The sequence below is a fragment of the Glossina fuscipes genome, unplaced genomic scaffold (genome assembly GCF_014805625.2).
Source record: "Glossina fuscipes isolate IAEA_lab_2018 unplaced genomic scaffold, Yale_Gfus_2 73, whole genome shotgun sequence".
Classification (NCBI taxonomy): domain Eukaryota; kingdom Metazoa; phylum Arthropoda; class Insecta; order Diptera; family Glossinidae; genus Glossina; species Glossina fuscipes.
In genome coordinates, this window is record NW_023998436.1 from 1,219,188 (window position 1) to 1,246,680 (window position 27,493).

General features: G+C 33.8%; 3 protein-coding genes and 2 non-coding genes across 5 annotated transcripts in view; 3 read left to right on the forward strand and 2 right to left on the reverse strand.

Moving 5' to 3' along the window:
* Positions 1-294: 294 nt before the first annotated feature.
* On the reverse strand, positions 295-13,842 carry LOC119638095. Its single transcript, XM_038034720.1, has 5 exons — positions 13,558-13,842; positions 12,760-13,467; positions 5,997-6,180; positions 2,150-2,311; positions 295-353 (listed from the first exon to the last, which is right to left on the reverse strand). Exons 1-5 carry the CDS (start codon positions 13,840-13,842, stop codon positions 295-297), a joined length of 1,398 nt encoding a protein of 465 aa, XP_037890648.1.
* On the forward strand, positions 2,142-2,306 carry LOC119638168. Its single transcript, XR_005247392.1, has one exon. It is a non-coding gene; the product is annotated as a U1 spliceosomal RNA (small nuclear RNA).
* LOC119638167 lies at positions 5,989-6,153 on the forward strand. Its single transcript, XR_005247391.1, has one exon. It is a non-coding gene; the product is annotated as a U1 spliceosomal RNA (small nuclear RNA).
* A 5,762-nt stretch (positions 13,843-19,604) lies between the features above and the next one.
* LOC119638096 (mitochondrial import receptor subunit TOM22 homolog) lies at positions 19,605-20,147 on the reverse strand. The gene has a single exon (XM_038034721.1). It carries the CDS (start codon positions 20,145-20,147, stop codon positions 19,605-19,607), a length of 543 nt encoding a protein of 180 aa, XP_037890649.1.
* Positions 20,148-21,118: 971 nt separating this feature from the next.
* The window catches only part of LOC119638100 (calcium uptake protein 3, mitochondrial), a gene marked incomplete at its 5' end in the record, with an annotated part of 8,486 nt that continues 2,111 nt past the window's right edge, over positions 21,119-27,493 (forward strand). The window contains 10 exons of the mRNA XM_038034725.1: positions 21,119-21,322; positions 22,323-22,461; positions 22,536-22,646; positions 22,711-22,758; positions 22,973-23,055; positions 23,949-24,011; positions 24,207-24,293; positions 26,037-26,153; positions 26,264-26,672; positions 26,746-26,903. Of these exons, the coding sequence (XP_037890653.1) occupies positions 21,119-21,322; positions 22,323-22,461; positions 22,536-22,646; positions 22,711-22,758; positions 22,973-23,055; positions 23,949-24,011; positions 24,207-24,293; positions 26,037-26,153; positions 26,264-26,672; positions 26,746-26,903 (1,419 nt within the window). The remainder of the gene's footprint in view (positions 21,323-22,322; positions 22,462-22,535; positions 22,647-22,710; positions 22,759-22,972; positions 23,056-23,948; positions 24,012-24,206; positions 24,294-26,036; positions 26,154-26,263; positions 26,673-26,745; positions 26,904-27,493) is intronic.

A 27,493-nucleotide genomic window follows, 5' to 3' on the forward strand; every position in this document is an offset into this window, starting at 1 on the left:
AATCCCCGCAAGTAAAAAATTCCCATGTCACACTAATCTTTGCTACTTTATCAAAACTTACGAATGTTGTTCTTTCGCAAGATATTTTGTTCTGTTGAAAGTACCGCAAGGCGTGTGCTAGTTATAATATCTTCAGTCCGTCTCGTATAACATTTGTATTAAGCAAAACATGTAAGATTAAAGGCTTAAATTACGAAACGTCAGAGAAGTTGAACAAAAGCACTACAAAGCTCCAAGTAAAAAGGTTTAGTTTTAGTTTCAAAGTAAACAGTTTTGTTTATAACATTATTAGGCTTACGTAAGTTTTATGCTACCGCTGGCAACAATACCAACAACTTCAGCGTATAAGTCAGCTAAGGAAAAATTGAAGAAAAAATTTTATAAATCAATAAGCGTAAGCTTAAAACAGAAGAATTCATAACCTCAAAGTTTAGAAACATAAATTAAACAACCAACAAAATCAATGCAAGCAAAAAAATTAATTCAAGCAATTAATAAATAGTAAGAACTCATCACGCTACTCAACATATTGACTTTATTGTAAGCAGACCTAATCCGTTTAGACTAAAGAAAGCAAATACCAATGTTCTAGGCTTAGATCTTTAGTTTAAGACTTCCATTAACACACTACAGCAAAGAATGTCAATCGGAAGCAAGCAGCAAAAGTATGAAATATTTTAGGATTAAAGTAATAAAAGTCTAAGTAACTACGTATAAAATATGATTTACCGCAGTGCGATTCGGACCCGCGGCCGTTGACTTATCAGTTGGGATTCTTTCTTCCTCGCCTATGCGGTAGCCCAGTGAGTATGGAAATGGATCAATTATTATTTTTTAATTATTTAATATTGATGTGCCGCGCTAATCATAAGAAGTAAGGGGTCCGTTACCGAGAGTGATGCTCATTAACGGTAATAATTTATAAAATTTCACAAATCAACTTATCCAAGGGAGTAAAAGCCGTAAAGTGGACCACGGGGCAGCATATTCCGATTTTTCAAAACCAGTTGTCATTTGGGACGTGGTCAACCAATGTGTCAATTCGAACCATTTTTAATAAAGCGCTGGTTCAACATCCTTCAGTATGCCGAAGTTCATCAAAATTCTTCAACAATTTCGTCCTGAAAGTCGAACAAAAGAAAACGGAAAGACGGACAGACAAGTGGACCGGAAAATCTCCTCGATGGTTCTATTTCAAGTTCTACTTGATGTTGCATACGTCCGCACAAACTTAATAAACCCTTGTACCACAACTGATGTAGAGTATAATAAATTACGCGATGGAGAAAACGTGTACTTAACGATGTGGAACATTGCTTCAATAAAATACTTTTTATGATTCTCTTGAATTAATGATCTTTTTTTCTTACAAAAACCGGTCGTGACTTATTCTTATGCCTTTTATGTTATGTATTATATCTGTATGAAGATATATATATTTATGTGTAGATATAGATTTTCTTGTCCTCCTCAGTTAGGAATAAACGATAAAAATAAAATAACACCAAAAACGAAATAAAGCACACTTACAATCCTACAACCGATATATACGATTGGTCCAAGACTTATACTGCAGTGAAGTACACATTTCAGATCCTTTACAATAAATATCGTAGCCCATATTATATGTTATAATATATATATATAACCATCATCTTAATGTAAAAATATGTATGCGTCACATATATATATATATATATACATGCAACATTTATATACGTAATATCTGGTCGACTGGTAGACTTCAACTAATTTTATAAGACTATAAGATTAAAATCATAATTGATTCACATATCAGTCAACAGCTAACAAAGAACCCACTAATTCTTCTCAACTTGCTCACATTACTAAATCGAGAAACTTTATCTATAACGTTTGGCTTCATTGCAACGATTCGTTTCCAACAAAATTTGAATTTTACCGAAGTTTTCAACAAAAGCAAAGTACGGTGGTTAAGGGAAGAAACCCAAGAATGTAATATTTTCTCATCCCTTTTATAAATCACACTAAACTAATAATAATAACTACCACCATTTTATGTCTTGGTACATTTGTATTTTATTTAAATTTATTTTTCAAAAAATTCTCGTTTAATTTATGAATTTTCAGATACAAGTAATAGTTTCAAATCCGTTGAAAGCATACTTACCTGGCGTAGGGGTTACCGTGATCACGAAGGCGGTTCCCCCGGAGTGAGGCTTGGCCATTGCACTAACGGTTGAGTTGACCTCCGCGATTATTCCTAATGCGAATAACTCGTGCGTGTAATTTTTGATAGCCGGGAATGGCGTACGCGCCGTCCCGACATATACTAATAAATTTGAGAGCAGTTTTTAATATACTTTTCTTAATTTGTAGTCCATTGACTGATATGCGGCGGAACTTGGTGTAGCTTAGAAGAGCTGATGACAAGCATTGGAGGAGAAAAGGCGGCTTTGTATGTTATAAACTAAAGGTTTCTTTACGAAACGGGTACGAAAAAAGCAATGTTGCAAGCAAGGAGAAATGGATTTTTTTAAACCGACTTTAATATACTGATGGAGAGAAGCAAGTCAACTCACATATATAAAGTATTTGGGTCTAGAATTGCTCAAGCTTGCAATAATCAAAAGTATGATATATAAAATACTCTGCTAGTACGTACGAGGAAAAAGTACAGTACAACAAAGGAATTTCCATGTTTTCAATTTTTGTCTGAAATTTTCTGCGCCCCGTTAGTTCCGAAAGTCTCAACCTTATAATTGGAGCTACTTTTTTAATTTATAAACTCTAGATAAAGACGTTTGTTCTTGATAAATATTTTTATGCAGTTAAAAGTAACTGCGTGAAGGAATCTTTTTTTTCCAATTTGCAATTTTTTAGAACCAAAACCTTTTCAATATTCGAGGGGCCGTTGTGCGAGCGTCACATTGAAAGTACCTGCGCATTCTAATATAAATAAAATATTTGATTTTAGTTAAGCTATTAGACTGATTATCTACATCCGCTTTTTTACAAACCAAGAGCGTACACCCTGATCCCAGAATTTGTTTGTTATTTTTAGAGCTTTTGCGGAATGAACAGATCCACTTACTATAAATGGAATCTAAACTGTCTCTACGAGCAAAGATTACGTTGAAATTTGCGCATTCAGCTTTTTTTGAGTAAAGTTAGGTCCGCGCTAGATTTCATTAAGAGGTGGTCCAGAGAGCTTCAGGATCCTTACATTACAAAAAGGCTATACATGTGTTTAATATGTGTGTACACGTATGTTGTGTGGTCTCCTTTCTATAGGTGTTATGTAGATTCAATTGAATCCGTTCAAAAGTAATTCTTGCCGTTTTGCCTTAAAAAATTGGGTTGAGACCCGCTTGTCTCTCTGCCTACTTATGAAAGTAGATTGCTTCTGTTATCCTTACCACCACCTGAGAAACGTAGATTTATTCTAGATGGCTCCTTCTTAATTAAGTTAATTAATGGTACTATCGATTCATGCACACTACTTGATGAGATAAGCTTCAACGCCCCTAATCACCTCTCTAGGCACTTTATCTTCATTCAGCTTAATTAACGTAAATATAGCTATGAGCTGTTTGTAGAAACCTAAATGATGTCTGTCACTTAATCTCATTGTCGGACTCTATGCCTATGTCCTATTTAAAATAACTTGCAGTCTTAATACCTCGTTACGATTCGTTCACTTGGAATTTGAAGCTTTACTAGTTGTGGCTATACCTCTGTGCTAGCTGCATACATGTTTTTTTTTTTATTTTTCTTTCTTTCCTATTTATATTATATATATATATATATATATATTTATATTATATATTATTTATAATTATGATTTAATTTTTTTTTTTCTTTGCTTGTCCTTATATACTTAATACTAGTTTTAAATAATAATTAGAATAAGTTCTACTTCCAAGAATCATATAAATTCGGCTGTTGATTTAGTTTGATTGAGTAAATAAAGACATGTGCCATTTTAGTAATTTTAAAGTTTCGAGAAACTCGCGGCGAGAAACGCTCACCAAATATGCAGTAAACTTCGACATCTATTTGTAATTGAACGCGTATACGGCTGAAAATTAACTTAGAAATATAATTTCTATCCCTAAAGACAAGTAAGAACATTATTGTCGGGTAATTAGATACCCTGCACTAATTCGCTTAATACAATTATTTTTATATGGTAATAACACACAAAGTAATGTACATTATTCTCATGCAAAGGTATACCTTCACGAAGACCCTCATATTGGAGCCGTTCACATGACGTGATCAAACTTTAGCACAATTAATTTAATTTCTAAAAACTTTGTTATGTTTCAGTTTCCGTCTTGAAAAACTGTAAATAAGACTTTCTCTCCATGGAAAGGCTTGTTTTTCGTGATAGCATGAGATATAACAGATAGGCCTAAGCATATTCAAAATCCTTACCATACCTTTTTTTGCTCAACTGCTGCTACGGGCTAATTTTCATCATAAAATATTAAAAATTATACTCATGAAAAATCTTACATGGAGTGGAGTCCAAGAAGTAGAGCCATGTCCTTCAGTGGACCAAAATCAGTAATTTTGATATTAATGGCAATTTATTATTATAAATCAATTTTCACCATGAAATATTGAAAATTAGCCATTCTTACCGCATAACCACTAAGCTTTTGTAGGATCGTTAGTATGAGGGAGGATTCAAAAAATAACCCCGGTCGATTCAAACTTGTCGCACCAACTTAGAGAGCTAAAATTTTGAAAATTAAAATTTTTTTCGTTATAACGAATTTTCAAAATAGGACGCTATATGGAGAGAGGTCGAAAAAGTGGATCTATTCGAATCATTTTCAATGGCGTTCGTCCGTGGATCAAAGCACGTCAATATGTCAAATTTCATCAAAAAATTTCTATGATTGTGGACTTTAGGCCACATAGCAAATTGGACAGACGGATAGACGGACAAACACGCTTAAATCAAATTAGAAAATCAAGTAAAATACTATAGCGGGCCATGTGTTACCATAGTGTGCCTTGTGGGTTTTACCTACGTCCAAACAAACTTAATACACCCTGTACCGCAAATAGTGTAAGGTATTATTATTATTATTATTATTATTATTAATTTCGCACAGAGAAATAAATTCTAAGACTAAACTCTTAAAAGCACTAGCATCTAAGGCTATCGGCTTTTATTAAAAAACTCTGCCGCACTTGAGATTCGAACCCACGACCATTGACTTACTAGTCGAGATTCCTCGTCTTCGGCTACTCAGGCGGATTTGTGTAAGGTACAAAGGGTAGTTCGTGTTAATTGTTCGGGCAGTGGTATGCATCACTATAAACACTACACCAACGTGCGGTGTGCAAAGAGAATTGAAATATTTCGTGACTCACTACAGGCGGGTTGCTTTAGTCGAAAACACAATGATTGCGTTACGCGTTGCGCATAACTCACGAACTGTCAACCAAATATTGGTTGTGTATGTTAAAATGTTGATGAACATACTATAGTTTGCGTTGCTTTGTGTGTGATCGCAAATTTTTGGACAAACTCTTCATATTTTTGAATGCATTGTTTTTGACAGACAAAATAGTCATGTATTTATATATATTTATATATCTGTCTATTCTATACGGAAGAAAAATGTTTGTTGTGGTGTTGTCGTCGCTTTATTAATATTCACGCTTCATCAACGTTTATGTGAATAAATGTTCGTGCGATTTTGCTTTGGCAACGCACGAAAGCACTGTGTTTCGCTCTTTATTTATTTTTGTAACTGTGTGTACACCATATAAAGTATGTGCGATGTGAGAAGAGAATTGAATTTTTTATGTCTCACTCTACAAGCAGGCAGTTAACTTTATTCTCCGTAACTAACACTTTTACATTTTTCTTGCTTATCTCACTCTAGCATGAATATACGTTTTGCTTGATTTTATATTTCTTGCCAAAATTCTTAGTCGGTTTATGAATTTTTAAGTACAAGTAATAGTTTCAAATCCGATGAAAGCATACTTACCTGGCGTAGGGGTTACCGTGATCACGAAGGCGGTTCCCCCGGAGTGAGGCTTGGCCATTGCACTATCGGTTGAGTTGACCTCCGCGATTATTCCTAATGCGAATAACTCGTGCGTGTAATTTTTGATAGCCGGGAATGGCGTACGCGCCGTCCCGACATATTTGAATAAATTTAAATATTTTAACTAAACAGAAAGTTTGAATAAGATAAACAAGCGGAGTGATTAAGGGCGTGCGAAGTTTTTCTTTTCTATTTGTTCAAGAAACTTCACATATGTGTCCAACTTATTTATTTAAAGAATTCTTCTGCAGCCATTTTCTTTGCAATCTTTTCTAATTATCATCATCGTTTTGTTAAACGAAACAGAACGAATTTTCAATATTGTTATACTATTGCGTGGTCGCTTGATTCCATTGTAGTTCAGGTACTGAAGAATATGCGTGGAAGGAATGTTATACCTACAACCGAACAGTGGGGGTAAATACGTTTTGTCAAAACGGTTGCCATATTCAAACTTTAGGGTTCCTGTTAAGAACATATGTTCTTGGCCAGCATCAAATTTTAAAGCGATTTAATGTCCGAGTGTCCGACTGTTGCAAACATCCTCCTGGCAGGAAAAAACGAAGCTATCAAGTTCAAATTCGTCAAAAATATTGAAAATTCTTGCACGCAATTTGCTATTGAAAATGGGCCAAATCGGTCGAAGAACACGCTTACAATACCGAGTAAAGTAATAGCACCTCTGCCATTCAAAAGGAATAAAAAAAAGGTTTTTTTGATCATTACTCATAAATTATAGCAGCTAAATCTAAAAAAATTTAAACGCATATTACATTAGTAATACTGTAGTATCTGCAAAATGGGAAAAATTGGACACGCCTAAACAGTATTATAGCATGTCGGAATTTAAGTTTTTTGTGTCAATGCCTTCAAAATGGGAAGAAGCAAAGTTTGAAAAAAATTCTTGGCCAGTACAAAATTTGAAATGCACTCAAACTTATTCGTCTATTTTCCTGTCCGTCTGTCTAACTGTGTAGTGAAAATGCTCTCGTTAGCGATATGCATGAATATACCGCATGCAAATATGCAAAAAAATTTGGAAGAGACATAAACTGTACACAGGACACATGCAATGTGTCCGGACGACTATTCGAAAAAACTTTTATTTTAAAAATAGAAAATATCGTTCGCGCCCACTCCATATTTTAAAGCATGAAAATTTATTTTTTTTTAACTTTTTAGAATATCGATAATGAGTATAAAAGATTCGGCCACAACCCAATGTAATTTTCGTACTTGTTATCATTGTACATGTGTAGTTTTTAAATTAGGAATAAAAATGTCAACTGCTTTGCTATTGAAAACAAAGATATTCTGTGAGATTGAATTTCGGCCGATTTAATCCATTTATAACACCAATCGATGAGCGCATTTTCGAGGTCTACAGAGTGTTAATCTTCGTGTGTATTACACAGTCGGGCAGACAGGCAAACGGACAGATGAATAGAAGGATGGAACATGCTTAAATTTATTCACAATTTTATGTTGACCAAAACTATATGTACTTCCTTCTAGGAGTTGCAAACGTTTTGTAGCAAAATCAATACACTTTCAGCACCACAGCAGTGTGTATAAAAAAGAGAAGAAATAACTGATGGTATTGAAAAATTCTTCACTACACACCGATAATAATAGAAGAGCAAAGAGGATAGTGATTAATATTTCAATGTTTTCCCTTGTTCCCATATATAGCTTTTAGTCTGATGCGTTTGAATTGGCTTAAAAAAAAAAAAAAAATACAAACATTGTTGCACCGCAGAAACAATCTGATACTTTTATAAAATCATATATCACATGGAAGATAAAAGAATTTTTGATAATTCTTCAAAAGATTTTTCTATTTGAGCAAACAAAGCCTTAAGATTAAATAAAGAAAGAAGAGCTTTAAGTTTTATGTGTACATATCGCTTCAATTAAGATAAACAAAAACAAGTAATAGTTCATAACGCACAATTAAATACCCTACATCATCTTAGAGGTATGCATCTAATGTCGAAGACCAATCAAGAAGAAGAAGATAAATTTTCAAGAAAATTCTTATATAGGATGGGAGTCAGAAAATAAGCGAAAATAGTCCAGTTTTGGTACAGTTACGTTACAATTATGATGATGATTCATCATGAAGCATTGAAAATTAGACATTTTTGTCATATTAATTTTACTTTTCGAGGTAGTAGAGAGTATTCAAAAAATTTCTCTATCCGGTCCAAAGTTTTCAATCCATTTTAGAACACGGGGATGTCCTAACTTGGCCACATTTGTCGAGGAATTTTTTAAAAATGTTGTTTTTTGTGTGTTTTTTAGTGACGTTTCTAAATAGGGCGTTATATAAAAATTGGTCGAGAAAGTGGTCTGATCGAAAGCATTTTCAAAGGCGTTCACCTTTGCGCTACAATACGTCAATGTAAATTTTATCAAAATGTCTCAAAAATTGAGGCCTGTTGAGGTTGAACGAAAGATAACTGACAGAACGGACAGACAGACAAGCAAGCTTCTATCAATTCAGAAAGTAATTCTGAAGCAATCGATATAATAAGAACTGGGTCTATTTCAAGTCCTTTTGTGTGTTGCATAAATCCACACAAATCATTCCCATTTGGACTATAAATAATGTAAGTACTGTAATGTAGTGTAATTTTTCTTAGCCATAAAGTAAACGCATTACATATTTACTCTTAGGAAAAAAGACACAACTGTTGTCATGGAATTGCTTTAAAGTTTCTCTACACACCATTGTTATATACATATATATCATACTATTAGATATCGAAAACATTAGCAACACTTTTGGTAAAGTTTGTTATCAGATAAGTCAGAAGGGGAGTTCTCAATATAAGGCAAACTTAGGAAAGGTTGAAAGTGCCTCGATTAACTTATCTGTACTGTAAAATTTTAATTCTCAATGATACAAATTTATTGATCTTGGTTTATAATGACGGCATAAGCAAACCTAAGACTTTTGTTGAGTCAAATTTCGTTTATTATCTTCAACGAAAATTTGCACGCATATCGTTTAACACACCTTCTAAAGACAAACGCTCGAAATGTCTTTCTGTTCTGCTTCTTGTTCTCTTTCTTCTCTCTGCTTGGGAAGTCATAATGGTAAATAGAACTAACTGTTAAAAGTTTACTTATCAAGAATAACATTGAAACAAATTGAACCCTTAAATGCATATCGTTGCCAATAGTCTACATTCCAGTTCCACTTAATTTTAAAAAGGTGTAAATCTTATGCTGCGCTTCTTCTTACCTCGATTTACTTCTTTAGGCCATGGCAATAACATTACATTTAAATTTACAGAATAAAATAATTCAATAAAGCCCTTTTCTTAATTAATTTTTTTTTAGCCCTACGCTTGTATTCATTCGCCGCCGTAAAAGAGAAAATTTGTAAGAATACTTTACGTTTCATGATATTTTACTTGTTAGTAGGCTTTAAATCTTCTTCTTCTTCTTAATAACAACAACATTAAAAAAGTATATATATGTATATACAAAATAAAAAACTTCGTAGGTGTGTGTGAATGCGTCTCCGGATTGCATGAAGCTAAGCCTCCAAGAAAGTCTACACCGACGGTTGTACTATAATTTGAAACTTTACTTAACTATTCAAAAAAAAAAAAAAAAAAAAAAAACAAATAAGAACATTATACGGGCAAGGCCGACCTTTAAACAACCTTTATCACTTTGTCTAACACAATTCTTGTTTTTGTGTAAAATTATTATTGTGGGCCAAATTTCATCACCACATGTTAAAACTTAGACTTTTCTGCTCCTTAAAGGATCGATTTTCGTGAAAATCCTTAACTTAAACTTATACTAAGGCTGCTTGAGCTTCGTTTTGGGACCGCTTCCCCTGAACTACGCACATGAAAAGTATGCCTTTATATATAAACAAGGCATAATTTTTGTGTTCTATAATGAAAATAAGAATTGTGTTAGATAATGTGAGGTAGGGTGCTTAATGTTCGGCCTTGCCCGACTATATGTTCTTACTTGTTTTATGTTAAATTACTGCCTTGATATAATTTCCAACATGAAAGAGTGAAAAGTACATCTTTTTGTCGTGTGAACTTCAGGTTTCGTTGGTTCAAAATAGGGCTTTTTATATGGCGAGTGGCCGAAACATTTTCGATAGCATTCGTTCTTGGGCCAAAGTACGTGTGTGTATCAAGTTTCATCAAAACATCTCAAAAATTGACACCTATAGCTTGAACACAACTTTACGTGGGCGGACAAACAGACAGATGGACAGACAAGCTAAGATTCAGACTATGATTCCGAATCGAACGGTATAAAAAAAGGTGAGTCTATCTTAGGCCCTTCTAAGTGTTACATATGTCCGCAGAAACTTAATGTACTCTGGACCGTAAGTAGTGTAGGGCAAGGAAATTAATTTGTATACCCTCTCTCCCTCCCATTAAGTCGTTTGTCCTATGTATTCGTTCGTTTGTGTTCGTAAACTGATACCTTTGAGTAGAGAAAGTAATGCGGCTGGAAAAGCAAAGGCAAAAAAGAAACTGAAAAAATGCCTCAAATATTTATTTTAGCTTTTCTAAAGCATTAAAGGATATAATTAAAGATTTGCAGATGTAGGATAAACCATTTACAAATTTTATTTGTTGTTATTGCTATTTGGTTATTGATTAGAAAATATATTCTTTTCCTTCTGAGATAACCTTAATGTTATTGGAAATACTATTTAATTTACATATTTTGACAAAGCGTCTAACATCTACCTTAAAGAGATATTTCTAGTCTCCACTAATAGTGGTACGGGGAATATTAAATTGACGGTCAATTTATTATTGTGAACTAATTTTCATCGTGAAATATTAAAAATTATACCTTCTTGCATCCTACACGATTTGTGGTATAGGGTATATAAGTTAGTGCGGACCTATGTAAGACCCAGAAGGGCTTAAGCTGTAAGCTATGCCTTTTATTATACCGATCGTTTCAGAATCATTTTCTATATCGATTTAAACCTGTCTGTCCGTCTGTCAGTCTGATGGCTATCCGTCTGAATGTTGTCTCAGTATTTTTTTTCTAAAACAATTTTTGAGATATTTTGATGAAATTTGACGAACGCTTTTGAAAATCGGTCCACTTTTTCGACAACTCCCCATATAACGACTTTTCAGAATAGGGAGATTGGAGGTAAATGTTTGAACCTCCTCCCACATAACCCTTCCTGCGAAAACTAAAGCTTTATATGGTAGACGGATTGTCATTTCATATAATAATAGTAAATTGCCAAAGAACTACCTTACCGAATTTGGATCATAAGGGCCTGTTTTTTGGAAACTATCGCTTATAAGGGTTCTCATGAACCGCAATCCCTGTCAAAACAGCCTAATTGCTAATTTTTTTCTCACGAATATTTGCTTATGATAGTAATTAAATAAAAAAATTAGGTGGATGTAAGGATTTTGGATTACATAAGCCTAGTTTTTTTGGGCCACCACTTATATAGACGCCATCTCGAAACGCAAACTTTTATATGAAGAGAAAATCGAACATTGAAATATGGGGCTCTTAAGAAAAGTATGCCCGCTCATGAAAATAACGGGTAAGTTTTAGTGTATTATTACCGAAACGAAGTGGTGTAGGACTGTATTGTTCTTACTAGCGGGTATTAGATGCCGATCCTTGCACTGAGGTAAGCGAACTGAGTTACGGTATTGAAAGATCAGCCTAAGCAAAGTGATGGTGGAATATTATTAAGTCAATCTTGCCCGACTTTAATGTTGTTATTTGTTATTATTTAATTTGTAATTAACTATATAACAAGTAACAAAATTATATGCGGTCGTGACCGTCATATCCATCATCCTTTATCCTAAAAAGGACAACATAAACTAAGGGAATTAAATTTTCATGCTCTCTAATAAAGAGTGCGCGTAGCTGATTTTTTCTATATTCAAAATAAAAGTATAAAATGAAGTAGGCGTGGCCAATTTTGTACATTTTTGTAGAGATACTACAGCTTCAGCTGTCATATTTTTGTCTGCTATAGTATAGAGTTTTTTATTTCTTTTGAAAAACAGAGGTGTTCTCAGTTCCTTTGACCGATGTACTCCATTTTCAATACAAACCTGAATGCGAGAACTTCCAATGTCTCTGCCAAATTTGAAGATGATAGCTTAATTTTTGCGGCCAGAAGGATGTTATGCACGAAGAGATACACAGATGGACAAACGGACATGCTTAAAACAATTTAGAATTTGATGATAATCAAGAATATATATAGTTTGTGAGGTCTCTGATACTTTCTTCTGGCCGTTGTAAACCCCCTCATCCTTCGGAGAGCAAAAGTATCAATGCTACTTTAAAATTCTTAGCTCACAAAAAAAAAAAAAAAAAAAAAAAATCATTTTCTATTATATATAATTAATATCTAGTTTCATTTATTACTAATTCATTTATTACATAAGCAATTTTATTTACATTCATCAATAAATTGAACAGTTAGCCACTCCATGCCCAACTAATTATAGAAAGACATTGTTTTTATCGCGTTTTTTAAATGGAGAAAAACTGACGAGATTTGTACCGTTAACTGTCGCATGAGTTCGGATGAAAAAAAATTTATTTATTACAATAACGGAAATGCGTGCTTTTTCAATATAATAACCACCGTTGAACGTTAAAATTTTGCTCTTGCCTCGTAATCTTTCGTAAGCCACTAGATCATCGTTACACTTTGTTTACGTTTATTTAAACCACCATATTTTTGGTTATTTTCCGATATATATGTCAAGCCATATTTATGCGGGAAATTTTTTTGTAGACAAGTCAGTACGGTATTGGTGTAATATTTTTTATAGGACCAGCGGCAAGTGCACGGCGGCAAACAATCCTTACAATCAAGTACAATCTCTTGATCTGTACGCGACAAATGGGGCAGGCATTGCAAGCGACTTGGTAAACGAAATTCACATTCATTCACATTCTCGGCATATGAACGGTCTCGAACAGATGTCCGCATTTTGATGGGACTTGGAGTTTTAACATTGCATTTATATAAATTACGACGAGGTGCGTTTTCAAAACGTTCGCCGAACTTTGGTAATTTCTCTCTTGAAAGCCAACGTTCCAGCAATTCCCAGTGTGAATGATAGGGTGTTTTCTCTCGTACGATTTGCAAATGGCGCCAAAAATCGACAGGTCGTACTCGATCATATTTTACTCCAGTTCGTACACGAAATAGTTTATATAATTCGAGGAGATATTCGGGCGGCAAGCTAATCCTACGACCAAATTTCGTCATTTCGTATATGAATAAGCCTCGTATTTTACCAGCTATGTCGCGTATATGATCAAAATCTTTAATATTTATCGCCGATAAAGCTGACGCATCTAGCAGTAAAAGAGTGCGACCATTGATAAGATTATCCCGAAAAGTATTCTGTAAAGTTTCCAAAAACAAAAAAAAATGCATATATATATATATAAAAAAATCCTCTTGTCCAGCTAAGATATTGTTGCGCTTATTTACCTGATATTGTCGATAACCAAGATTTCTTAGCCAACGGCATATATCTTCAATAGTCCACTCATACACACTTACCATTGGGATGGCATCTACTACGTATGTGCATAAATTGAGTAAAGTATCGGGCGAACACTTCAAGATTATAGGTACGTCCTTCTTATCGAAATATACTTTACCGCTTGTGCTCCAATTCACTCGATATTTACAATTGGACAAGGGATGTATAAATTTTGGCTTTTCTTCTAGCTTAACGAATTTTTCGTCCGCTGCTTTAAGTATAAGACGCATTTCTCTTCTTTTTTGTTTCTATATATTATAAAAAGCCAAAAAAAAAAAATTAAAAGAAAAATATAACACAAGAAAAATATATATCAATAGAAATGTTTTATTAAAACTAAAAAAAAAAATTACGTTTTATCATTAATTTACTTTTTATATTAAGTTTGCCCAGACGTATGTGACACATACAAGGATTTAAGATGGACTTGTCTTTTATTATCATTAATTTAAGCCTGTCTGCCCGTTGGTCTGTCTGTTCGTCTAATGTCTTCCCACCCGAATTTTCACTAATAATTTGCAAAAATAGGGCGTTATATGGAAAAAACCTTTTTTACAAAAGTTAGCTAAGTAATAGTGTCTCCACATTCTAAATTGCTATGAAAAATTTTGATTCGGATTGAACTTCTTAATAAAGTGAAAAAGTATAATTTTTAGTATGTTATGATGGAAATTAGTTCATAATAGTAAATTGATATAGATATCAAGCTTACCGAATTCGCATCCCAAAGGTCTATTATTTGGATACCAACGCTTATAAGGATTCCCACAATACGCCGGCTTTTATTAGAAGTATGTCTTTGCATGAAAATAACGCATAAGTTTTGATGTATTATTATCAAAACCAGTGAATAACTCTATTTGGCAAAATGACTTAGGCTATCCAATAGTCGGCCTTTCTCGACTATAATGTTTTTACTTGTGATACCCATCGCCCAGGGATGACAAGTATGTTTATTTTGTCAAAACGTTTGCAACGCCCAAAAGAAAACATCAAAGCCCCCACAGAGTATACATATATTCTGGATTAGCATCAAATTCTAAATCGTTTTAAATATGTCCATCTCACCGTCTGAGTAATGTTTGTTGTAAACATTTTCCCCTCCATTTTTCAATAACTTTATAACGCGCAGAAACAAGCTTCAAAAACGCCATAATATATGTAAATCCTTGGCCACTTTCAAATTTGGAATGCACATAAACATGTCCGCCTATTCGTCTGTCCATCTGCCTGTTTGCGCAACTTTGTAGTATATGTGGTAAACATCCTGCCGTTAGCGAAGATGAAGATAACGCCTAAAAATTTGCAGAAGAACTTGGAATTGGCCTAAGTTTTTCAAAGGATACGCCTACAACGCCCTCTACAACAAAAGCTCTTATTTTGGAAATAGAAGAAATCAACTACACTCGTTCCACATTATAGAATTTTTCTTTTGTCTCCTTTTTTGGGATAAACGGTGATGGGTGTAAAAGATTCGCTCCCGACCGATATTAATTTTCTTACTTGTTTTTTTTTTTGACAAAGAAAACATAAACACGTCATAACGGATAAATTAAACAGAGAAACAGAAAGAGACAAAAGAGACAAAGTTAGAAAAAAAAAAGCAAACAGAAAATTTTCGCAGATACTTTATTTGGGATAACCAGCCGCGTGTTAAAGTAAGGTTATATTTTGGGTAGTAAAAGTTGAGGTTCTTAGTCCATCTTAACTCAGTATCCAAAAAAAGAACCTTTTCTGAATTATTATTGTCAATGAATGCTGCTTTGTTCATCTTTCTGACAACATGTGAATTCCGTGCTGAAAGTATAGACATATAGGATTTTTAGTCCCTCCTTGAGCATCGTCCGAAGACTGCTAGTCCATCTTAACTCAATATCCAAAAAAAGAATTCTGAATTCTTTGTTCATCTTTCTGGCAACATGTGAATCCCGTGTCGACATATATATACAGTATAGTCATAAATGATTTTTAATCCATTCTTGAGCATCGTCAGGAGACTACTAATGCTTCTCAGAATTGAGGGCGCAAGTGTTAGTCGGAAGAAACAACGTCTGAGCAAACCATCGACGAGCAGCGCTCGAGCAAAGAACACAATATAGAACTAAGTGCTAGCATGCTGATCATGTCCTTTGGCATTTTGCTCTTCCGCCTTTAACGATCAGCTTAATTGCTTAAATACTGTTAACGGCCGCGAATATTGTTTCTTTTTTCAGTTAATATGCGTGTACCATCTCTACTTACATAACGTGACTTAAGATCTATTTTATATCTTTAGTTAGAATATATTATTAGATATTGAAGATTGATGTCCACAATCTTGAAATCAATGTTTTAAGGCGATACCTTTTAAACATTTGCTCACTTCAAGGAATTAATGCCATAAAATGTGAGCGAAGATTATCATCCAAACATTTTGACAATCTAATAACTATTATCTGCTATAAGATGAACATGAAATGAACATCTCTTTGAATATATGGTTCTATTAACACTATGTAGCTTTTTTGCCATTTTCGCGCAAAAGTTAAACTTTTCGCAAAATATTCATATCTTTCGATCTATTTGATATTTTTCAACGAGACTTTCATTGTTGTATCCTAAAAAGAAGTCTCTATTTATTTACATAGCAAAGTATGCGTTATTCTATTCTTTATCTATACAAAATTTCTATATTCTAGGTAATCCTACTAAATTAAAATATTCTTAAATTTTTTTTAAGTATTTTATAAAAAAAAACTATAATCTGATAGTGCTTCACTGTTTGATAGCGTTCGAAACATTTGCCTTCGTGCAAGGATACCGCGTTTCACTGCGTTTTTTATGAGCGGAATACATACGAACATTTTTATTTTTGCCGGTTCCAAATACAGATTCTAACGTGTTTGTCCCGTAACAATCTACCTGGTGGATCCAAGGATTTTTTGAGATTATTAGATCTTTTTGTCATTATTATGATCCCAAACTTATTCTATCGGCAGGTAGACACATAGGGTTTCGCTGACAGTAGATTACGCGCGGCCTGCCATCCTTTTAGAGCCCTTGCTTATAAGTTTCTCGTACACTACCACTTCGCGGAACAAAACGAATAAACTCGTCTCCCGCGTTTTAGTATAAAACGGGATATGACGATTTTACTTGTTTCCCATAAAGAATGTGTTAGTACTGCTAAGATGGCGTTAAGCAAATATTTCAATTGCCACAATACTGTCACTTCATTTTAAATGTCTTAGGCCACATGAAAGTTGGGCTTAGTCGTCGTCAGCAACGATTCATGGCTTTTTAGAACTTAATTTATGCTAAGAAAAACTTCCATAAATGCTTTTTTTCACTTCTAATTTAACATATTCAAAACTCAAAAAGACTTTCTACATTTCGTCGAAACCACACCTGGAAGAGTGTAACGTAGTTCCTAAAGAGTCTTTTCCAGTACAAAGTAGCACCGGTTATGTGCATTGTTCGAAATCATCAAAAATCTTTAATATTTTAGTTATAAATCTAATCGTTCCGTCGGTAAGAGAGTAAGAGTTCAGGCTCGTTGCACTCGTTTGCTTCCCGAACCTACATATTGCAAAATACGCGAGACCAGTAAACTCAACCTACAGGATGCAGTCTACGCAATGAAATAGATTTTAATTAAGTTTTAATGAAGCCACGTAAATAATGCGTCAACACATAATAATTATTGACACACAGGACCTTTGTATAGGACGGCACTTTTTAGACGGGCTTTCGAAGCGACACAATAAAAAATTTCAGTTTTAACAAAACGACTTATGAATTAGCCGTGTTAGACGAGGAAACACTGTATTTAAACTTTAATTGACTTTAGCCCGTAAGCGACATTGTTCAACTATTTATTACCTATTACTTTTTAGAAATTTCGGTCTACATACAGCATTTTATTAAACACTTTTCCTTTCTCTCTTCCTTTCTTTTTCGTTTTATCTTTCATCTGTCATTGGATGCGCACGGTTTTTCCTTTTTTCATATTAATATTCTTAAATCTTCATTTCTTTTTTTTCACACATTTCTATTTTAATTTTGAAATGTTGACAAATTAACACTTAGCCTTACACTAGTAGAGTAGGAGTAATGCTATTTTCACATTCGTATCGGAAACATGATTGATTTGTGGCTAAACAATTTAAAAAACTTTGTGGTGAAATTGTTACAAAGTTTTCCAAACACAAAATTAGTTCAAATTTTATAAATTTGAAAGACAATTTTAACGCGATGTTGCATGTGCAGAACATTTGCATATACCATAGCAGATTAATGAAAATTTAGGTAAATAAAAACTTTAAATTGAAATTTACCACAAAAAACACAATGTTTAACATTCAATGCACTAAAATATTCAATTGTGTTTGTTGTTGTATTGGATATGTAAACAGATATATATATATATATATATATATATGTTTATGCTACGCAAGCCGAAGGTAGAAATCTTCCGTAGGATTCGCCATCCTTGGCGTCTACATACTAAAGCTACCCCCATATATACTTCGTTGACCACTCTCCTCCTCGGGACTGCCATTGGGTGTTACTCCGTCTGGGCTTATGTACTAAAGCTACCCCTCCCCTCCTCGTGACCACCACTGCATGTTACTCCGCGGAGGCCGACTACTATTATTTCGCTTGTTTTGATGAGATCTCAATGTATTCCCTTAGTGACTTCCACTATCCCTTCTCTCTACCCGCCATTTTTCTAAGCGTTGCATGTATAAGCATGTGTGTTTGTTTTTGTCTATGCCATCTAGAGGAAAGAATCTGCCAAAGATATTAATAAACCGCAACATTAGGATAAATGATTCACTGCCAATGGCGGCCATTTATTTTTCGCTTCTCGTACCACTATCAGCCGCGGGATCGTAGTTAGGTATTATTTCGTAATCGTCGGGTTTTTGCAGGGTTTTGGTAGGACCTTAGGAAATTTACTCACTGCTTATTAGTGCCTTTTCTCTCGAAGCGCCCTATTCCCGGGATAGCACAACGTTGCACATGGTATTCCAACGAAGCGGACAAAGGATTGATTTTTGTTCCATTCCGTTATGGTTTTCCAGCATAGAGTTCCAAAGATCGAATTTCCAACTTTTTGTACGCATTTTTGTGAAGATCTTTTGGTTGTTTTCCCAGGCTGCCCAGTTGACGACAGTTTGATCAATAACCGTACGTCACCGTCAACCCTCTTTGGTTATGGCATCTGCGCCACACCTCACTATGTTTTTTTCGTAAGGCGTCTCTTATAGATCGTGATCTCATAAATCCTCGTTGCTGGTATGAAGCCCTTTCCTCGGCTATTAACATGTATGATTCACCCCAATAATTTGCCAATTGTGTCCATTAGTCAAACAGAGTAATACGATGGTAGCTCGGTTCGACAGTTTATTTTATTTCGGGATAATAATTAACTTCTGTATTTCCAGTTTCTTCTAAAAAATCCTCTACCCGAGATTTTCCTACTACGCAATAAACTTTGCAGAACTGAAATGCATCACCTTAACAAGAAATTCCAAAAGAAAATTTGGGGTCCCTCATCAATACACAAAAATTAACATGCACGTAATTCAGTAGAGAGGAGAAATCATACAAAACACTTTTCTAAAATACAATTGCATTTATTTAACAATTTTTGAAAAGCTTGTTTTTGGTTTCAATGCTAAGAAATCTTACATAAGCGATACCTTAAAGCATTGCTAGCGGAACCAATTTTCGATAAAAAACTAATCAAATTTTGCATCACACAGAAATTTTCGTTCGGGGTTGGACTGGAGATGCTTTTGCACGTTGGGTCCTTCAAAAAGGACAACAAAATACATGTCTTTTAGAATTTCTACTTCATTGAAGATCCACTCCTAATCTTTTAACATCAGTAAACAATGTTATAATTAAAAAATTTTTTTAAATTTCATCCAAACGTAAAGCGTACCAATTCTTTTCGTTCGTTCCGTTCTCAAAACTTGACTTAAAATCATTAACTTAAATTTGTTTAATTTGAAGACATCTTTGCACTTGTTGCAAATTGCGGTGTTGGTTCGTTCGCACCTGGCAAACCTCCTACGCCAGAGCCTAATAGTAGCTGTTTATGTTGCATCTTTTGCATTTCCTCTACTTGAGCACGCTCTGTTTCAAATATAACAGGAGCAAAAAGTATCACAGAACTTGTAAAACAAATCCAAGAAGCACTGCATGCAGATCTGTAAACACGCATGATAACTCTGGACGTCACGCATAGCAACCCACTGGTAAATTCTCGTAACGGTTCAGGAAACATTTCCGTCAAACCCCATAAACGCTCTTTAATTGTTTCGGGAGGTTCATCGTCATAGCTTTCCTCTTCCTTATTAGAATTACTAATAGGAGCAGCAATTGCAGTTACGTTTGCAATTGCAGTTGCGTTTTCACTTGCAGTTGCGTTTTCTCTTCCAATTCCGTTTTCACTTGCAGTTGCAGTTGTAGTTGTAGTATTAGCTTCTGACGTCTTTTCTTTGCCAACGTTAACGGCGGAGATGATCTTTTCAATAAATTTCATATTCTCAAGCGATAATAGTGGAAACATTAATCAATATCAGTCTTGGGCTTGTTTTTTCCTTCTTCTTGCTTCAAAGAAAAAAATCTTTGGTTTCCTTTTACAATACGTGTAATTCTTAGTTTACAATTGTTGATTAAATGAAGTGTTCAACTTAAAATAAAAAGCAAAAGTTAAAAATCAAACATTATTATCGCAAAATGAAATTTTTTATATAAGCACGCGCAAAACGTAAACTAAGCATAAATATTCAAACCAATATTCTTCATAAAACCGTTAACAATCTTACCATAAATTCTTATATCCTTTAATGTAAAAATATACAAAATATTAACAAAAATTGAATCTATTCGATTTAAAAAGCTATACTGACTGAGCGAACAAAAAATAAATCATAAATGAAATGACTACAAAAAGGGGACAAGTTTGTTGTTTTGGTTTTTAAGTTAGTACATTTTTTTTTACGGTAAATTTTCATTTATAATAACAGTAGGCGTTTATTTCTTTGATTAGTTTATCGGAAACATCTAGAATAAAGCATCAAAATTGGGCATCGATTTTTACTAAGCAGAGTTTTGAATCCTAAATTGGCCATATTTTAAATGTACCGCAAGAATATAAAATTAAAGAGTTTTTGAAAAATTTTTGTTTCCTTCCGTAGTTTCCTCCTAATTATTGGCGCATAAGATTTTATTGTATATTAAAACATTTACTTATGGGAAAACATAATTTTTCTCAATATTAGAAACAATAACCTTTTTCTCTACCATTTTCCGGAATATTTTCGGCGAAATATATTATTTAAATGTGTTTTTTATCCAAAAAGAAATTTGTTCATCAATTAATCGCATACCTATGCGCACTAATGTAAAAGTTTGTGGAAGCTTAACAACCCTGCTATTGGAGAAAACATATGTTTATTGTTTTCAATTTTTCGGAAAATGGCAGCGAATTTTTGCAAAAGATTTTTAACTGCAAAAAGTTTAATTAATATAAATAGAAATCTTAAAAATGTGCAACGTAATTACGGTTACAAAAACAACACAACGCATCAACCATCAAAAAGTTATGGAAAATATTTATGGATTATTGGCGGCGGTGCGACTGCGATCATTTGCATAAATTTATTCAAATCCAGGACCAATTCAGTGAAAGCATTCAATATGAGACACTCAAAGGTGAATACTTTTCCAGATAAAATAAACATCTATACAAGCTCTTGTCAAAAGCTACCGCAGAAAACTGATATTAATGAATTGTAGAATACCCATCTGCACAATACAAATCAATACAGTTTTTGTGACTTAATCCATCATTTTTTCGCGCAAGTCTGCATGAATCAAAATTTCACTTATTTACATATTTGTTTATATCAGCAAAGCTTGTGCTTTTCTTATTTAAATCATAATTTGACACCCCAATAATACTGGATATTGCGAAATATTTTGTCGATCTAGTCGTATTCGTCCACTGTTCAAAGGCCGACATGATTTTCTAGCTTAGATTCATTGACCCAGATATTTAGATTTATTCTCTTGTACACATTGTCATGGAATTTGCACAACAATCTTCATTGTTTCCGTTCTGCACTCGACTGTAAAGTATTAAATTTCTTACATGTTACAAAAACTAAGTTTCGAGGCATCGATAGTTGACGTTAAATTTCTTGAACAGCATAAATGCAGGAAACAATTTAGTCATAAATGTTTAGATAGTCGTTCGTCCGAGCACGACGCCACAAAATTAATTTCAAGCTCTGTCATATGACTTTTCTTGAACTAATTGTAACATACTGATAATCGATATCCCATTTGATTTTTTGTACCCTCCACCACTTGTGGTCCAAGAACTGTTAACAGTCTCATCTTACATTATATTGATGAATTCAGAATCACTTTTTGCATCGATTTAAGCTTGTCCGTTCGTCTGTCGATGTTGTTTTTTTGTGTTAAACCTACACGCGGTAATTAATGAAATTTGGTGCACCCAATGCCTTGGGCCAAAACTGAACGCTATTAAAAAGCGGTCGGATTGGATCAAATTTTCGTCCATTTATATAAAATCCTATTTTCAAAAGCCGTTCTATGAATAACAGTACTAAGCGAAGTCGTGCAAGGTATTTAATAGTGAGCCATATCTCACTGTATTAATCTTTTTTTGTTTTCAAATTTATTGCAGTATGATGAAGATTCAACAATAAGCAAATTGACAGCACGTGAAAGACGTTTCATAAAGTTTGCGTCCAGTGAATATGATGGCCAATTATATATGACACCACAAGATTTTTTAGAATCAGTTGTCGAACAAGAACCCAGACGTAAATATACTAATGAACGCAGCAAGCAACTTTCTGCTTAATTACAAATAAATTTTTTCTTTTATAAAATGAAGCTCGCTTGAAACGTCGCATACTAAATGAACGTGATATAAATTCAATGCGTGACGAAACTCCTCCGTTGAAGAAAGGTTCAAATCAATTGTTTAGAAAATTAAGGGATCGAGGTAGCTTCATATACACATAAAGTTGAATTTAGTGTTTTGAAAAAATCTCGTCTTTTTCTTTTAGGCATTATTTCCTATACGGAGTATTTGTTTTTGTTATCAATTTTAACAAGTAAGTGAAGCATATATCGCAATTAACGTTCGTATATATTAAAAACTCTGTGAAGAATGTGAAAAACACCATAAAAAGAATTAAAAATTATTTAATTTGTCTTCTACTCCTAAACAATTATTTATAATAACATTAGGCATACATAACCTAACAAAACAGAAAGTAACATTACCAAAAAAAAGTAAATTCGAAACCTACAATTTAATCTTTCCAGAGCCGCAATCAGGTTTCCGTATTGCTTTCAATATGTTCGATACTGACGGCAATCAACGTGTGGATAAAAATGAATTTCTGGTGGTAATAACAATTTAACGTTTTTTTTTACACCCATCGCAATGTTCTCCGAGAAACATATATAACTCGACGATCTTATAAAACATATACGTTTTTGAACGGGATGAAAAGCGCAATTGATTTAGTTTTGTGTTTGTCTGTTGTAACCTCGGTTATTACCTGATCTCAAAATTTTTATATAACTATTACTGGATAAATCGTGATTACCAGGTCAATTGGTAATTTTAACCTTATTTTCTATAACGTGTACCGTACGGGATGCAAGGGTATATTAAGTTTGTGCGGAAGTATGCAGCGCATAAAAGGACTTGCAATAGACCTGCATTTTATTGTAGGAATCGGTACAGAAAGCGATTCTGCTATTGATTCGAAGCTTTTCTGTCTGTCTTATTTTCTTGCGGTCAATCTATAAGTATTAAATTTTAAGATATTTTCCTGAAATTTGGTTCACTGACGTCCTTTGGTCCAAGGACAACCATTATTGGAAACGGTTCTATTCGGACCACTGGCCTTGTAAAGCCTTATTTTGAAAGGTCGTTATATAAATATGGATTATAAGGTGGTGCAGGGCACTTGGCGGTGGGCGAGTAGTTTGCAGGGTTGCAATGGCAAATCGTATCTAAATGTAGTATGATTTGTGTACCGTGCAATACTATCGATTTATCCTTTAAATTGATTTTGCGCTCGTCTAAACAGTATGAATAACAAACGCAATCTTTAACTGGATAAAAAATCTTATTTGAAATGTAGAGAATGTTATAGAGATAATGTGATGAAATCAGGAATTAAATATTGTAGGCTTGTGATGGGTATTGAAATATTCGGCAATTGTCGGATATAAATTTTTGTTTTTTATTTATTTTTACTTAGAATTTTCATTTCAATTTTTCCCTCAGATTTTAAAAATTTTGGGTTTTTCTTTTCGTAATCACGATATGGACGACGAAACAAGACGAGTTGTAAGCATTTTTCTTTTATCATTTATTATTTTATTTTTTATATAAATTTGGTCAATATTTTTATGTATTCAATTTTCTGAAAATTTAGCCAGCCTTATGGGAATTATAGTAGGTCTTATAATTGAATTTTTCATTTTATTGGTTTTTTTTATTTTTTATATGGATTATTTGCTAAATATTTTCATTTGTATTTAGCTTAAGCGTTTAGTTTCCACTGAAGAACAAGCCAGAGAGCTATATTATTTAAAGAAAAAGGTCAAAAAGGATAATAAAAATACTATAGTAAGTCGATCAGTTTCCTTAATATTATTCGGTTAGTTTAGTTTGTTACTAATTTCAAATTAAGAAAATCAATTGTCTGAAACGAAGTTTGACAACCTGAAGCTTGTAATATATTGCGTAACTTCTTGTAAATATCAAAACTTTAAGGGCAATGCTGGCGTTATATTATAATTTGATATGTTTAGTTCTATAATTTGTTTGAATTTGCTTTGATTTATTTATTTGTTTGTTAATATTTATGAAATTCTTTTTTATTCTCGATCAACATTGTAAGTACGCTTCGATATTCACTTAAGTTTAAATTTGTATTTATTTTTCCTTTAGTTTATGTTTGTTTTTGTTTTTTTAAACTTTTTCATGCCCATCTCCAATGAACGGACCTTTCATTTGTTGCGTGGAATAACTAGCCTCGCAAATCTCGCCCATGTTCAGCATAAACTATTCAGGCATATCCATTTGTCTGTCCGTCCGTCAGTCGCTTGTTGTTGTTTTGAAATATTACCAAGCGGAAATTCTTGTTCGATCATCGTAGAGCAAGTGTAAAGAGTGAGCGAGACTTGTAACGGTGTAAAATATTAATCTGAAGTTTTGTTTGTATTTGCAGTTGAGGCAATTTGGGAACATGATTACTTTAACACTAGATTGTGGGGTTTGGGATTTCAAGCTCAAAAAGTCTACATACGAAAGTAGTCTTCAGCGGTTACATATTCGCTTCTACTCCTTTTTTCTAGGCCACGCCTACTTTACTATTTCTGGATGCACTATATCTATTTTTTTATTAAAACCCATCAATTTGAGGGGTAACTTTGCGAATCGTCACAATCGCGAAATTAAAGATAGAAGTAGAATAGGAAGAGAATAGAAGGTGTAAACATTCCCTCTTCGATTAGGCGTATGAGCTTAACAAATAGGCTTGATCCGTTCACATACACGCCATTCATACACAAGGTAGAGAAAACTAGAACAACCTCGCAAAATATCAAAAATTGTTTAAATTTTCCTCCCATGATTATATATTTTTGGAAAATTGGTACCCAAAGGTTCGCCTGATGCACTTTCATACTGAATTCAAAAATTATCCCGATAAGTTGGTTAACATGCCCACAATTAACCAGTTCGAGCCCAATGCTCGTTAGCCGCCAGCCAAGATTGTAGTTCGAATGTCTGCTATCCAGCACCATCTGCACATTCAAGGCAAATTCACTTCAGTGCTCGGTAGATTGAATGGAAATACAAGTCGGAATTAAAATTTTATCGTGGATTTGGAAATAAACCGGCGAAGACTGCTATCCGAGTGTCCGCCATCCAGTACCATCTCCATGTTCAGAGCAAAAATTTTCACGTCCACCCATTCCTACTCGATCATGGAATGTTTACATCAAATTTTCATCTTTCTATCTCTATTTTTGCGACTTTAACGCTTCACGATAATCACATGCCAAAGTGACATGTTTTAGCATAAAATAGGTATAGGTTCGTAAAAGTGTTAGCATATCTTATTCTAAAACTTTGATTCGTCTTCTTAAAGATCCGCTAACTAACAGTCACATAATTAACAAAATTTTTCTGTATTATTCTGCATATTAATTTAAGGAGATGGGTATGAGGTATTCGTCATAAGGCGAATGTAAATTGCATACATTTTTATATTCCTTCACCTTCCGTGAATAGTTTAATCTTTAACAGTACATTGGTTTTAATTCGACCTTTCCCCCATCACGCTTTTCGCCCCATCCCGCTTAGATGGAGCGCATTTTTAGCGGCGCTTGGAAAGATAAACATGGTAAAACTAACAAAAATAAAGAGGACGAAGACGACACAAATGTATCGAATAAAACTCCAGAAGAAGTTAAAGAGGAGGTAAAAACTTCATAAAACACATAATAATGCATGATCGTATCTTATAGCAGATATTAACTAATCACCTCAAAAGCATAATAAATAAATGGAATGTACTACTTATTCGACAGGATAATTATATTGATGATGAAGAAGGCTTGCAGCGTAAACATAAAGTGGATACAACTTTGCAAATTCATTTATTCGGCAAAAAGGGAAATCGGGATCTTCATTATGAGGGCTTCCATAAATTCATGGATAATTTGCAAACCGAAGTCTTGGAATTGGAGTTTAGCGAATTCTCGAAGGGTAGTTTGATTATAACTGAATTGGATTTTGCAAAGATTCTTTTGCGTTACACATATTTGGATACCGATGAATACGATAAGTTCCTAGATCGTCTTTTAGAACGCATTAAACATGAACAACATGGCATTACGTTTAACGAGTTTTGTGATTTCTGTCATTTTCTAAACAACTTGGACGATTTTGCCATAGCGATGCGCATGTATACCTTGGCTGAAAGGGCTATTTCCAAAGGTTTATTAATGATACCAACGCTTTATTTATTTATATATTTATTTTGTTTTTGACATGATTTTTTTTATTTAAGATGAATTCTCTCGTGCCGTTAAAATTTGCACTGGTCGCAGTCTTTCGATGCATTTAATTGATACAGTATTTGCTATTTTCGATGCCGATGGTGATGGGTTGTTATCTTACAAAGAATTCATAGCCATCATGAAGGATAGATTATATCGGGGCTTCAAGGTAAGTAAGAAATAGTTTGATAACTTTGATCTGAAGTGAGTGCACTTGTAGTGTAGGTCGAGTAATATATTCATTTTGTCAAAATAGTTGTAAAGCCTAGAAGGAAAGAGAAGCTTCAGACACCCAGCGTTAAATTTTCAATAGACTTCAATTTTCTCAAAAATGTTGAAATTTCTTGTATGTATAATAGTATTAAAAATAGGCCAAACGCGGTCGGAGAACATGCCTATTGACGTATCATATCAAAAGGGATCACCTCCATTTTTGAGAGAAATAAAAAATCGGCCAGTTTCATATTCGAAATGCATCTAAGCATATCCGCCCGTTCGTCTGTGCATGTGGCTCTTTGCTCAACTTTGGTAAACATTCTCTCTTTAGGGAAAATGAATATATCGCCTATAAATTTCCAAAATAATTTGAAGATGAACAAAACCGATCAAAGAATCCGCCTACAACGTCCACGCGTCTATGCGATAAAACTGTGAACACCTTTACTTTCCGCTTGTTACTTATAAAGCACTACCCATACACCATATAAACTTCTGATAAGAATAAAATTCTGAATCGATTCAACTAACGCCTATCCATTT